Source organism: Sprattus sprattus, assembly GCF_963457725.1.
Source record: "Sprattus sprattus genome assembly, chromosome: 2".
Classification (NCBI taxonomy): Eukaryota; Metazoa; Chordata; class Actinopteri; order Clupeiformes; family Clupeidae; genus Sprattus; species Sprattus sprattus.
In genome coordinates, this window is record NC_137921.1 from 21,605,569 (window position 1) to 21,620,253 (window position 14,685).

A 14,685-nucleotide genomic window follows, 5' to 3' on the forward strand; every position below is an offset into this window, starting at 1 on the left:
GAAGCTTCCAAACAAAATAACTCTTATCATTTATAGGGCTATTCACAATGACCCAAAACAGGCAACAGGTTAGCTAAGGACAGATGTCCAAGGGGACACGTACACAATCCCAAACATTATCTCACTGCAATACCAACTTCACTTCCTTGTCAGGTTAATCTCACAATAGAACATTACATGACATTAATAAAGCCTTATTTTCACATCAGTACACAGACAAACTCACAAGCCTACGCATTATGCTTTATATTGCAGTCAAAACCATTAACAGAAACATGCAAACAAACGCATATGCTTAAGATAAGAGCACACAAAGTCTAGTGCCCCAAACAGAATACCAGCATAGAGCTTTCGCTCAGAGAAAAAAAAAAAAAATAACAGAACACAGAGAAAGTGATGATGGCACAGGGCGGCATACCTCCTTTGGCCTACTCGGATCCAGCTTGTCAGCAATCACCTGCAGCTGCTCGTGCTTTATGAAGGCGTAGCTCTGTGGGGGGAAGGAAGCATGTGTCAAGTCAGCAGTTCATCTACAACAACTAGGCTACGACCAGGTGAGCAAAACATTTCCATCAGAAGAAAAGAGCCGCCTCTGCAATGCAACACAGAGACGACAGATTCTGAACCTTTAGGTCAGCATATTATCTATACATCCTGTTTAATGTCCTTAAGCAACTGAGCTGCCCATTTAAGTTTTATGTTTCAATTGGTATGAGTTTTTGCCTGATGACCATGCTTTGAATTTTCTGCCTGAGATGTGAGGCCCCGTCTTTATCCCATGTTAGCAAACACTAACACCGTTCAGAAACAGTGCCTCTTGAACACCATGACTTTTTATATGAAGGGTACTGAGGCTGTATTGGAGGAATTGTGCATTAGTTTGGCTTGTTGTAAACAATCTATCTTTCTCTGCACTGAGGACCTCTATTTCGCTTGTTTATGTTTTATACATTTTAATCACGTTTTTCAGTACAGTATTTTATATCGCATATATTTAGTATTTTATCAAGGTTTCTTTTTAAAGAGTATTTTCAATTCAGCCATTACTAGGCCTTTTTAGGTTTATGTAGAATAATCTCTGTGATAATGCTGCATCAGGAAAGCTTTAAACAAGAAAAACATTGCTAACCTGAAAGCAGTAATTCGCAAGTATAGTCAGTGACTTATGAGTTATGAGACATTGCGATATATGAATGCAGATATCACAACCTTTATATGTGCATCAGGTGAGCTTCAGCCTCACTGCCTAAAAGGCCAATGTATACGCGCCTTTGATTAACATCTAGAAGCTAATAGCAAATACATGTATATTTCAGTGATATTTCCAGTTTTGCTGTGAGAGAAGCTGTGCACAGGGCAGCGACAGACACACCTGGTTGAAGGAAGAGTCGCTGTCGGAGCAGTTGTCTGTGTAATGGCTGCTGGACTGCTCGCGCTGGCTCTTCCTGTGCATCTCCTCTTTCTTCAGCTGGTCCTCCTCAAACTTGTTGATGAGCGACTCCACCACCACCATCATGGTGTTCTTCAGGGTCTGCATCATCTCTTTGTATCTACAGCAAAACACCAAGAATAAGGCCATGATGCACAATGCAGAAAATATATACTGTATATTCATATGCCATAATACGTTTACAATAAGTATTCTCTTGTCTAAAATGTGTTAGAAACATCAATAAATATATCATGAATATGTATGGGCACAATATGTACTTCATACACAACCATAAACTTAATATTTGTTTTATGCACTTTTGTCAGGGTATGTCTACCTCTTTGTCTCAAAACACATTCATAACTTTGTAAAAGCCTGTTTCGAAATAATAATAACTTGCAACACTATTCAGATACAATTTTAAAGCAAATTAAAGCCAGACAGTATCCAATTACAGTATCCCCATAGCCTTTGAACTCTTGAGCTCTTGTGAATGACTGAATGAGATCCCATACTCCACAGACTCTCTGGTCTTCCTCGTCACAGCGTGCACTAACGTGTCCTGGCCCGTGCCGATGGCATGCCCATCTCCCCTGGCACAGTTCTCGGTCTCCTCATCAATCACAGCGCCCAGGCTGCTGTCCACATACTGACGCAGGTACTTCACAAACTCGTAGCTGGATCGCAGACAGAGAAGAAATTAAATCAATGCTTCCCGAGCCAAGCAAATAAACCCTCAGATGATAGGGACAAATTAAAAAGAGCCAAATGAGAGTGTCAGACATTCAAGACACTTCAATTTTTAAAGGCAAACAGCAGCCAACAACACCATGATTAAAAACCTCAATAAATGTATTAGCCCTTGTATAAATGAATGAAAGTTTTGCATGAACTAATTAAAAGATTGTGAATGATTTGGCATTTTTTAAATACAGGATCCAAGTTATACTTTACTGGCGTTAAAGAAAATAATGAATGTACTACACAGCACAGTTGGTTTCATGGTCTTCTTCCCCCTCATGCATGTATGCTTTAATGGGTGCTCTGGCTTAAACTGTCAGGCTATCTCTCACATTTGTAAAAGTTGAATGCTTTCACTGCCAGTGTCTCTCACTTGTGAAAGTTCTTGTCAGTCTCCTCCAGGTGCAACAGGATCTCCTCAGCGCACTCGACAGACGGGGCTCCAGAGATGCGGTCCTTGGTGGTCTTCAACAGCTGCCTGAGGAGAGACTGCAGCTCCGCCTCATCCTCCACCGAGAACTGAGACATTGCCTCTGCCTGATGCTAAGGAGTCAATAGGCTTTCTGCATAAAATGAATGCAAAAAGAAAGAAAGGAAAAGAGATTAACAATGTGAAACCATTTGGACATAGAATAGGGGGACTGTGGGTTGCAGGTTGCTGTAGATGCTATGATGGTGAGACCACAAGATTGTAAGATGGGTAGACAAGGTTCTTCCAAGACGTTTCTAGACGTACAACACAATTTCTATTTGCAGATGGTCTAACCTCATAAGCATCACTAATGTATCAGACAGTCAACCATATTGGTCAGGACATTAAGCAAGTTTATATCTAGGATCTAACTGACTTATCAGTTTGTATTATCTGACCATGTAATTGCATGTTTACATTATAGAGAAGTCTGCAGAGGACTACAGATCAGACACAGAAAGTTTCCCTATGTCACTCCTATGTTTGTGCTGCTACAAACGAAGGAAGGATAACGTTAGCATTTTACCATTAGCCACCTACCAAACATTTGCTTTCTCGATGCATCTAGTAAGTACGATTCTCGACTCAACTAATCTGGCAAGCAAATATCAGGATCCAGATTGCAACTACTATAATTAACCTGCAACTAACCGATAGGGTACGTTATTTAGCTCTAAATATGTGCAGCTATCCTAGCCACTTAGCTAGTTATTTTCTCCCAGTTTATTTTCTCCCTGTCTAACTTGTAACACGAACTATAACGGACAGCCAAGATAGGACGTTCCGAGCAACAAGGTCAGATGTTGATGCTGTGTTGAATGTCAGCGAGCAACGACTACTTCAAAGGCGAGAAGACCTGGACACTAGTAGGTACCATTAGCTTGCTTCAGGTACCACTGGCTTGTATCAACTGCAGTCTCTATGGAAACAGCATGGCACGTTGCACTATGGGAAACTCCAAACTGTCCAACTTAGATGCTAAAAGTTGAATTAAGAAAGCCATTCAAAGCGAAGAAGGGCATTACAGTGACGTAATACGGTAAACTAACAATGATTCTGCAATGAACTGTGTGGGATAATAGTTATTACAACTGTTTGATATGGCGCTATTACTGTCTGCGACTTTAAGTAGATGTCATCTAAAGGTCACGTGGTTCGTTGTACCCAGATCTCTTCCGGCATCGATGTGTAAGCCTCTCTGGACTGTAGCTACTGTTTGTCATCTAATATTTCTTACATTATAACAATTGTTTTAATTCGATATTGAAATACGTATATGTTGAGTGTTCGGTTGATGAGCTTATAGGACTTAACATAGTCTTAACATCGTAGAAACTCTGGTGTTTACATTTCCTAGCTTGCCACTTAGTTAAACCTAAACTCGTGACGAGTATGGCTGCGGTGGACAGCTTTGACCTTTTGTACAGAGAAATTGCGCGGTCCTGCAATTGTTATGTAGAGGCGCTAGCTCTGGTCGGTGCATTGTATACAGCCAGGAAAGCAGCCATTGTAGCTCGGGACTGTTATGGGCTGCTTAGGCTTCATTTCATACCTCGACTTTTCAATAACAGAGACCTTGTGCGGTCATATGGAGAATGGGCTGTCATTTATGGTGAGAGATTATTGTTTTTCAAACTGACTTGATGACATGTGTTTCATGTTGGGTGTATAGCATGTATCTATATGAATCTGTTTTTCTTTTATTGTTTTTTGACATATAGGATCATCAGAGACTGTGGCAATAGCATATGCCGAGGAGCTGGCCAGGCATGGCATCAACATCATTCTGATCAGCCCTGACATCAGAACTCTTTCCAGCACAGCCAAGGGCCTCTCTGAGGTTTATGGTGTGGAGGCCATCTTGGTTGAGGCAGATTTCTGCCACGGTCAGTCGGTCTGTAAACCCATCCAGGACGCCATTAGGGACAAGGAGGTAGGCTTTGTGGTGAACAGCCTAGACACCTCTCTGGACCTCAGTCAGAGCTTCACTGACCTGTCAGAGGGGAGGCTATGGGACCTGCTGAACAGGAGCATCACGGCAGCCAGCCTGGTGACACGCCTGACCCTGCCTGGGATGGTGAAAAGGAGGAGAGGGGCGGTGGTGAACATCTCTTCGGGGGCCTGCATCCGACCAATCCCAGACAAGACCACTCTCGCAGCATCCACGGTCAGTTTCAGAAGCAGATTAAAGTCACAGAAAATAGCCATTGCTCTAAATCGTATTAATCTAATGTAACAAACTGTCCAAACAACAGCTTCTCCAAATTATTTGATGAAACATCTTATGTTGAGTGTGTATCATGTCTCATGAGTTATTGTTGCATTTTTGTTTGACCAAGTGCACCAACGCAGTATTCAGAGGCAGATTCAGAGGCAGATAAGTCACAGATAACGGCCATTTGCTTTCCTTTCACCTCGTGCACATTTGAGTGGCACCCTTTGCAGAGTCATTATTCCAAACATTCTATTCACGCCACAGAATGTATACAGAGCGTGAATTCCCATAGAAGCAAGGGCAATACCCTTCTAAACTTCCAAAAAGCAATCTAGGTTCAAATTAGCTTGAAGAGTTTGAACGCAAAAGGTGCAAACTATTTATTTTTTTACTTTTCAAGGGACAGGCAAGGACAGCCAAGCACAAACCCTTGTTTGCTGTTGAAGTCTAGACACAAACCCCTGTAGATTGCCTCTGCTTCTCATTACTGTGTTGTACCCCCTTCTGACAGGCTTACTTGGACCAATTCAGCCGTGCACTACATTATGAGTATGGCCACCGGGGCATCTTTGTCCAGAGCTTGGTCCCTTGGCGCGTGGCCTTGCAGGGGCCCGATGAGGGGGGTCAGGTGGTGACAAGCAGCTGGCTAGTTCCTTCAGCTCAGGTCTACGCCCGGCATGCGGTGTCTACCCTGGGCATCACTCACCGAACCACAGGCTACTGGCCACACTCAGTCCAGGTACAGTGCATTTGTTAAAAGGCACCACAGACACATACCTTGACCACTTAGACATGTAACAAATGGGTTGGGTTTATGCTTTTTGGAAAGGAATCTTATTCTGCTTCTTTTATTTTTTTCTCTCTCCCCCTCTCTCTCTTCCTCCCTCTTTTCCTCTCTCTCTTTCCCCCTCTCTCTTCCTCCCTCTCCTCCCTTACACTTTCCTGCAGCTTGGACTGGCCCATTGGATGCCTGAGTGGATGTGGATGTTGGGGTCCCATATGCTGGCTACTGCAGCCTGACACAGACATTTCCACCCATCCTCGGATGACCTTGCATGATTCTCCTTATTGTGCTGCACTGAACCATTAGGTTTAAACCTCCCTCAAGTTTATGAACACATTTGAGAGCTGAGTCAAATGGATTCTGGTGAAGAAATATCTCCATAAAGGAGAAGCTAAAACGTTCATTTTCTTCATCATGGATCTTTTCATAGAGGTTGTTGTGACGCGTTATATCTATTTTTAAACCCACTATGATTTATGTCTTAAGGATGTGTTAGTATTCAGTGTTCATTTACAGCTGTACTACAACAATTATTTTCTCTCATGCTAAAAATATACACAAAATACCTTTGGCATCAGAGACCATTCCTTGGAGGTGACGTGTTTATTTCCCTGTAGATGTGGTTTGTGGGAATTGATTAAACGATTTAAGGAAGAGTGTTTCACTCTTTAGATGACTAAATCGTTTCAAAGAATGATCAAGTAGATTTTCTTTGGATTGACTGTGGTTTCTTTGAGAAACTGTATTATTGAAGTTGGTTTGACTTGAATCATCTACATAGATTCAGTTGTGTTATAAACAACTATTTTTGGAGACAGACTTGGGTTGACTTCACATGAATAGAAATAGCAGTGCCATACAAATTAATAACAATTTTATATTTATAGCGGAATGGTGTAATAATGTGATACCAGTAATAATTTCATAGAGAGGCTCTGATTTGTAGATTGCTAAATGCAAAAGATCCCTAGCAGACTGGTGGGAAGGTAACTCTATCTTTACTGTGCTTCTGTCATGAGTATTTGAAGAACTTCAATAAAAAAGTTTGATGCCTCACATGTGTTGTGGATGTGAATTGTTTTGTTATGTTCCATTGAGAGTGCAATTTGTGATAAAGCGATGAAAATTTACAAATATGGCTCCAAGCATGGTATGGGAGTTGTAGTTTTATATTTTGTTTTGGCTGGAGCCACTGCAAGAAAAGTTGGAGTCACTTTATTCCCTGCATCCTCGAGGTCCTGCTGCCACACTGAGATCGCCTGTGCCAAGACCTGGCACTCACATTTCTCTCTTAGGTAAGTGTAACTCCAAATATTGCAAACCAGTGCATAACAGTGTTTATAATAATGACAATTTTTACACATTTACAGCTGTAAATAGTTGTATGAACAACTGTGTTTGAGTGTTTTGGTAGCACAGCAGCAGGTAACTATTTTAGGCTCTGAAATATATATATATATATATTTATATAGAATATGTATGTTACTCAAGCCATATGTTCATTAATGTTTTTAAACAGATTGTTGAATATGCAGCCAAGTAGATCAATAACTCATTAAATGTCCATTTCTCAAGCTTAAACCAAAGTGGATCAAGTGAGAGCTTGTTTTCGCATAAAAGTAGCAAAATTAGCACCCCTTCCCTTTTGGATTAAAGTCATCTACATACCCTACAACACAATCAACTGGACTGCCAAGAGGGAGATGTACTGGATACTTAAGAATCGACATGTATTACTATGCATCCTAATTAAAAAATGGCCACACTTTTTGCTTTTTAAACTGAGTTTTACTTTCAAATATACTTTTAATTCAAATGGTTTGTAAAATATTTCAAATCCCTTGGCAGTTTCTGTGAAGTTGGAGATAATGTTAACCGTATAAAGAAATGTTTGGGTTTCATCAAGACTAAAGCCTTGATTTACACAGGAACTAGCTGTTCTTAAAACGAGATAGAGTTGTGGATCCTGGTTTCATCAATCAGCAGAAATGTGTTGGTGCAACAGACTGATACTGTCATCAGTCGACAGAGCTCAAGTACAGAACCCTCTAAGTAAAGTAAACATGAGATTGTAGGTCATTGTGTTCCCAGTTGCAGTCCCTTATTTGTTGAAATCACAACATTTTCTTTCTGTGTCTGAAGATATGCCTCCCTCTCCCCTTCTTCTTTCCCTCTCTCCCCTCAAAACCCCTCCAGGTTCCTCCACATTTAAAACAGCTAAACTGGATATGGGTGAGTGGGACTTCCTTGGCCGGCTGCTAGATAAAGTGCAGTCCCATTCCACGGTGATTGGGAAAATCTGGCTGACTGTCCTTTTCGTCTTCCGCATACTGGTCCTGGGAGCCGGAGCAGAGAAGGTCTGGGGCGATGAGCAGTCGGACTTTGTCTGCAACACCGAGCAGCCGGGCTGCGAGAATGTGTGCTATGACGATGCCTTCCCCATCTCGCATGTGCGCTTCTGGGTGCTGCAGATCCTGTCCGTCTCCACGCCCACGCTGGTCTACCTCGGCCATGTGCTGCACGTGGTCCACGTTGAGAAAAAGGTCCGCGCCCAGATGAGCAAGCAGATCCCAGATCAGCAGATGAACATGTTCCTCCTGAAGAGCTACAAGGTGCCCAAGTACAGCAAGGACAATGGAAAGGTGAGCATCCGCGGACGCCTCCTGAGGAGCTACATCATCAGCCTTTTTATCAAGATTCTGCTGGAGGTGGCCTTCATCCTGGGCCAATACTACCTTTACGGCTTCACCCTCGATGCACGCTACGTTTGCAGCAAGTCCCCCTGCCCGCATCAGGTGGACTGCTTCCTGTCAAGGCCCACAGAGAAGTCCGTCTTCATCTGGTTCATGCTGGTGGTGGCCTGCGTCTCACTGTTTCTCAACGTGGTCGAGATGGGCTACCTGACCGTCAAGAAGGTCAAGGAGTGTTTGAACCGGCGGCAGGACTACACGGTCACGGCTATCACTCCAGTTTTGGAGCACCAGGATTTCAAGGCCAAGGACCAGGTGATCGAGAACTGGCTGAACAGGGAGGGGGAGCCACAGAAGAAGGAGCAGGTGACCAAGAGTGTGGCGTCTGAGGACAACAGCGCCAACATGGAGGAGGTACACATCTGATCCAGCCTGCAACTAGGGCAGCCTCTGCAAACACAGGGATCTCCCATGCACCCTGGCCAGTTTAAACATTGGCTGAGAGGGGTCGAGTGTCTGGCTTGAGTGTGTCCAGGGGTAATGTCTCAGTGGCTTACAGTGGATTGTCAACATAGCCTTTTTGGTTTTCTAGCAGCTAGGATTGCATAAAAGCAGACATAACAGTTTTTTCTTTGTTAGATTTGTGTGGGGAATCTTGTGTGTTTCAAATAAAACTCATGTATTTGATTGATTATAAACCTTGAGTGTGTGATTTCACTAGAAACCTTCATTGGCTGTGCAAGTGTTATTTTAAGGACTCTTTGTCCGTTACAGAGTCTGTTAAAGCACCCTGAATAGTGACAAGGCTTACGAAGGTAGTTAGGCCATGAGTGAACCTCTGTACAGCACAGAGCACATTATTACTAATCCAAAGGTGCTGAAGTGAGTGACAGTTTGCTTAATCAATGCCTGCGGTCCAAAACTCATAAATGACATTCATTTTTCTGTTATCCTGCTGAGATAAAGAGTATAGATAAATACCAGTGGTTTGGCTTTATGAAAAAAAGAAAACATACGTGCCCCTCTGTCAATCATTTATAGTCAACTGAATGACTGGTGAACAACTACGTTCAAAATCCAGCCTCTCTTTTACTGATCAGACGTTGCGGTTAGCCATATCCAGGGGTATTTCGCAATATACACAGGGGCCAAAAACTCAAGGTTCAACCCCAGCAGGTCATTAGTTGGGTTGGAAGTTGTTCAGGAGGCAAGAGTTGGTTTCAGCTCAAGGTAAGATACCAAAAATGTTACTTGTCTTATTCACTGGTAATTGAAGCTTGTTGATTTCTACAATTAAAGGAAATCATATTACTATTGACCACTGACAATGTGAAAAGAATCTACATGAAGAAAATTAAAGTTTAGTGATTATTGTTCTTTTTTTACTGTCTTGTTCTGTCTTGTCTCTCATTATCCCATAATAGTGGAGCCATGGGTTAACATTTTCAGCAAATATATGATATTTACAAAAGCAACTGTCAAAATCGATTCTGATCTTCAGGTTAAATACCTGTAAGGGATTTGTTAAAAGCTTTTATTGATACTGAGGGTTTTTTTCTCATAAAAATGGAGATCTCTAATTCTTATTTTTTTGTGTATTGTAGAATTATTTCTGTCTTCTTTTAAGGTTAGATATATTAACATTCAAAAAGTGTGTACTTTGGTACTGCTCTATAAGCAGCACTTGATACCACACCAACGTCTTTCTATTTTGTTTGTTTTTACATAGGAGAAACTGAACATCACAGAAAATGGGTGGAGATCTAGGATTTCTTTCAAAGCTGCTGGAACAAGTCAATTCCCACTCCACAGTCGTCGGGAAAGTATGGATGACCGTCCTCTTTTTGTTCCGGATCATGGTTCTAGGAGCCGGGGCAGAGAGTGTGTGGGGGGATGAACATTCTAACTTGGTGTGCAACACGCAACAACCTGGTTGCGAGAACGTGTGCTATGACTGGCAGTTCCCCATCTCCCACATCCGTTTCTGGGTGCTGCAGATCCTCTTTGTGTCCACCCCGACCCTAATGTACCTTGGCCACGCCATGCACATCATCTCCAAGGAGAACAAGCTGAGGGAGCGGATCGTGAAGCATGAGGAGAACGTGAAGGCACCCAAATACACAAATGACAAAGGGAAAGTGAAGATCAAGGGACAGCTGCTGGGCAGCTACCTCACGCAGCTCTTTTTCAAGATCCTCCTGGAGATCGGCTTCATCGTGGGCCAGTACTACCTATACGGCTTCGTCATGATGCCCATGTTCTCCTGCTCCAAGGATCCCTGCCCGTTCACGGTGGCCTGCTACATGTCCCGGCCGACTGAGAAGACCATCTTCATCATCTTCATGCTGGCTGTGGCCTGCTTGTCCCTGCTGCTCAACGTGGTGGAGCTCTTCTACCTGCTCTGCTCCAAGGTAAGGTGTCGCCGTGGCGGCCGTAACCAAGGCCTCCGCAGCACCACACCCCCACCCAGCTGGACCCCCCATGCGGATGTGGACACCGTGGCACAGAACAACATTAACACGCACTTTACTGACGGCCAGAGCCTGGGAGGGAGCCTGGATGGGGCCAGGGAGGAGAAGAGGCTGATGGAGCGTCACTGAAGTTTATGTGAATGTGTGTGTATGTGTTATGTACGTATGAGTTTATCACCACAAGATGTCTTGAATTTTGTATCTATTCTTCTTTGAGAAGAGACTTTATTTTGTATCTTAGTCCCTATGATATCACTGAGATGTAAGACGATTGTTGGTATTAGTGTTAATAAAGCCTTGTATTTTTGATTATATGCTGCCTGTTGTAAATCAGTTTTAAGTTATTAAACATGTGTAAGTAACATTTTTGCACAGTATTTGTATTTAACTCACAAGATCATGTCTGGAACATAAAATTTAGATCTGTGTCAATTTGGAACTATTATGCTAGTTGTTGTTACGATGTAGAACTTGTATAAACATTCAAAATGAAACCTTATGGTGATCTGTGTAAGTTTGAAAGTATAATGTGATACTGTTTTCAATAAATAAAACATCCAATATGAGTTCTGTTGTGAAGCCTTTTTAAATGAACATATGGAGATCAATCCACCTGAACATGGTCTAATAAATCTTTCAAACTTTCAAATAAATCAGTATAGTAGATATCTAAAAATACCACGTTAATTAGAAGACAAAATAATGTTCAAAAACGTTTTTGTACGTTGATGTTTGTAATAATCAAAATCTCAGATACAATAAAAATGGTGATATGCAAAGAAGCACAACAAAGAAATATGTTTCATTGCAGGATATTGTTTTCAAACATGGCATGCATTAAAATACATAGCATTGCATGTAATAGCTAAAACACATAAAGCATTATGGAGTGTTGGTTTAAAACTAGTTAACTGCCTGCCTAAACATGCAAAAACCTTGCAAATACTACCAACAGCACTGATGACACTGATAAAAGCTTGCTGGCATGCAATATTCTTGGTAATATTGTGCTGTGAAGACCTCTTTAAGTGTTCCTACCCAAACAACAGAACTACATATTGCATAATTCACATGACCATATTCCATCAAATATAATTAAAACATTATGCCAAATGTAGTTGTTAATACAATACAAATCTCAAAAAGTAGCAAATGGTTGCTTTAATAACTAATATTATAAAAACATATGCCTATATACAATAAAGAAATCCACTGTGATAAAAATGGGTTCTCTGAGAGGTATGTTCTAAAGGCCAGACCATTTTTAATGCGTTCACTAGAACCTAATTTATTCTGACTGATGTAGAATTAAAATCTCTGATTTAAGGCAAAATTCTTGCTTATCTCAGCGCTGTCAGTCATTGACTAGTGTAGGTACACATACTCTTGACACAGACCCTTTTCCTCGTGTTTCTGATTTATCATTTGTAGATGTCAACGTGACAGACTGCCTGTGCGCAGGACTTGTGCAACTTCTTAGGTAAAGTTCAAGGTAGACAACAGATACGGACATTTGATCATTCGGGCATCTGACTGCAGTGTCAGATTTTTGATGGAAGCAAGCAGATCATAAGGTAAGGCATTACATTTTTCTTCATTTCCTTCATGCCGTCTTTGCTTTTCTTACACCATATAGCTCTTATGTCTAGGATACTTAAAATATGTGTCATTATAGTTGAATTGTTGAATCGATGTATTCAATTTACCTGTGTAGCAAGGAACAGACAGTGTGGGAAAATGAAGATGACCGAGAGTCTGGTATAAAAAACACTTATACATTTTTTCTTGGGGTTTCATGTTTTTGCTGTTGAAGGTTTTAGAAAAGTGTTATGTGTACCTTTAATTAAGATGACACGCACAGATAAGTAGTTTCAATATACATGGTAAAATGTACTGTACGTGTTGGTCTTGAGTTAATAAATGCTAACAAACATACAAATAATGATAGTTGTATGGTATGTTCTAATAAAATGTTTTTTCAGATGTTTCTCTTAGAGCAGAAAACTTGTTTTAGCATATCTGTTCAATTTCAAACCCGTGTAACCCATGTAAATAGTTGTCATTATTTCACCTGACTATTCCAAAGACTACTGTATGTTAGGATGTGCAGCAATAGGATAGTATTAGGGCATTTAATTAGCATTTTAATGAGATGAAGACAGAACCATCTAAGCAAACCTTATCTTCCTCCATACATCTTTATCACAGCACAATATTTCTCTGTGAGCTATTGCCTGTGATTTCTTCCCTAGTTTCTCTAAATATACATTTTGTTTTGTTTCCCTTCAAACAGGAAAGCCTAGTATATCAGACAAAATGGGAGAATGGGGATTCCTGTCAAGTTTACTGGAAAAGGTGCAATCCCACTCCACCGTCATTGGGAAGGTGTGGATGACCGTTCTGTTCGTCTTCAGGATCATGGTGCTGGGGGCTGGCGCAGAGAAAGTCTGGGGTGACGAGCAGTCCAAGATGGTTTGCAACACAAAACAGCCTGGTTGCAAAAATGTGTGCTATGATCAAGCCTTCCCTATCTCCCACATTCGACTCTGGGTGATGCAGATAATCTTTGTGTCCACCCCAACCTTGATATACCTGGGTCACGTCATACACATGGTGCACAAGGAGGATAAACTCAGGGAGAAGTTACAGAAGGAAGCCGGGAGGCAAGGGTTAAAGATGCCAAAATATACGGATGACAAAGGCAAAGTTCACATCAGAGGCAGCCTCTTGGGCAGCTACATGACCAGCCTGGTGTTTAAGATTATTATAGAGGTTGCATTCATCGTGGGCCAGTATTACGTCTACGGCTTTGTGTTCGTGCCCCGAATAGAGTGCGAAGGGGACCCTTGCCCCTTCAAGGTGGAGTGCTTCATGTCACGGCCCACAGAGAAGACCATCTTCATCATCTTCATGCTGGCGGTGTCCTGTGTGTCTCTGCTGCTGACGGTGGTGGAGATCTTCTACCTGCTGTGCAGAAATTGCAAGAAGAAGCCCAACTACAGTGGAGCACAGCAGATGATCGCTATGTCAGGTTACAGTGCAGGGAAAATGTAACATTGCACTCGACTTCAGTGGTCACACAAGAGAATGCAGGCAACGCCGACACAGTAACATTCATCACATATAGTGTATTGAATGAGACAGCGATTTACATGTATTTGTTTACTCAACTGGGTATCCAAAAAAGGATTAATGTGGATAAGAAGAGAATGGATAGAATGAACAATTTAAAGATTAATGTATTTATTTGCTGTTTTTTACCTCATGGGATGTCTTGTTTCACATTTTTGGTCTGTCGACAGGTTTCGAGTAATAATAATGGTCCTTGTGCATCACATGTCTGTTTTTCATTGAGGAAACACATGGTTTTGTAGCTGGTGGCATCAAGATTATTTTGTTTATGTTGATAATATGATGAGACTATTTAGAGAGGCAAGACTACTGTATTTATAAATTAAATTGTATGTGAAACAAAGAAGAAAGTCTTTGTTCCTTATGAAGGTCTGAAAGAAAAGTCACATATGAAGTCAAATATTGATTTGCCTAGCAATTTAGCCAACATTCTGCTGATATTCAAATAGAAATATTATCTTTCACACATTAGAATACCTTTTTTCAGTTTGTGTGCACCTTGTTGTCATGATCACTACTAAACAGTAATCATTAATTGTAAATAAAATGTAACATTTCAAACAATTACTCAAATATTCAGACATTTAACAATGTTAATCGAAAATTGTGATGCAAATACATTGTTTTGTGTTGTTATATTTATAATATTTTGTTTTGTCATTTGATATTTCTTAAATAAAACAGCCCATTAGTTAGCAACTTTCTTCTTTCTGTGTCACTCTTATCAGATTATACAATGGTCACATCT

At 41.2% G+C, this 14,685-nt stretch overlaps 5 protein-coding genes across 5 annotated transcripts in view; 4 read left to right on the forward strand and 1 right to left on the reverse strand.

The window, feature by feature from the left end:
- tbc1d32 (TBC1 domain family, member 32) overlaps nucleotides 1–3,301 on the reverse strand; it is a gene marked incomplete at its 3' end in the record, with an annotated part of 55,153 nt that extends 51,852 nt beyond the window's left edge. The window contains exons 1-5 of the mRNA XM_080831792.1: nucleotides 3,186–3,301; nucleotides 2,547–2,736; nucleotides 1,948–2,109; nucleotides 1,373–1,550; nucleotides 419–490 (exon numbers count right to left, since the gene is read on the reverse strand). Coding sequence (XP_080687918.1) covers nucleotides 419–490; nucleotides 1,373–1,550; nucleotides 1,948–2,109; nucleotides 2,547–2,701 — 567 coding nt within the window. The 5' untranslated portion in view covers nucleotides 2,702–2,736; nucleotides 3,186–3,301. The remainder of the gene's footprint in view (nucleotides 1–418; nucleotides 491–1,372; nucleotides 1,551–1,947; nucleotides 2,110–2,546; nucleotides 2,737–3,185) is intronic.
- A 736-nt stretch (nucleotides 3,302–4,037) lies between these two features.
- Nucleotides 4,038–6,616, forward strand: hsdl1 (hydroxysteroid dehydrogenase like 1; the record flags this gene model as incomplete). Its single annotated transcript, XM_080832332.1, has 4 exons — nucleotides 4,038–4,257; nucleotides 4,367–4,812; nucleotides 5,372–5,599; nucleotides 5,809–6,616. 4 exons carry the CDS (start codon nucleotides 4,038–4,040, stop codon nucleotides 5,878–5,880), a joined length of 966 nt encoding a protein of 321 aa, XP_080688458.1. The 3' UTR covers nucleotides 5,881–6,616.
- A 180-nt stretch (nucleotides 6,617–6,796) lies between these two features.
- Nucleotides 6,797–8,760, forward strand: gja11 (gap junction protein, alpha 11; the record flags this gene model as incomplete). Its single annotated transcript, XM_080831770.1, is given in 3 exon segments — nucleotides 6,797–6,811; nucleotides 6,813–6,939; nucleotides 7,841–8,760. Coding segments are annotated over 3 exon segments (1,062 nt in total).
- A 1,325-nt stretch (nucleotides 8,761–10,085) lies between these two features.
- On the forward strand, nucleotides 10,086–10,934 carry gja13.1 (gap junction protein alpha 13.1; the record flags this gene model as incomplete). Its single annotated transcript, XM_080859084.1, has 1 exon — nucleotides 10,086–10,934. One exon carries the CDS (start codon nucleotides 10,086–10,088, stop codon nucleotides 10,932–10,934), a length of 849 nt encoding a protein of 282 aa, XP_080715210.1.
- A 2,187-nt stretch (nucleotides 10,935–13,121) lies between these two features.
- On the forward strand, nucleotides 13,122–13,859 carry LOC308360303 (gap junction Cx32.2 protein-like; the record flags this gene model as incomplete). The annotated part of the gene is made up of 1 exon (XM_080832128.1): nucleotides 13,122–13,859. The coding sequence occupies one exon, from the start codon at nucleotides 13,122–13,124 to the stop codon at nucleotides 13,857–13,859; it is 738 nt and encodes a 245-aa protein (XP_080688254.1).
- Between the last annotated feature and the right edge of the window lie 826 nt (nucleotides 13,860–14,685).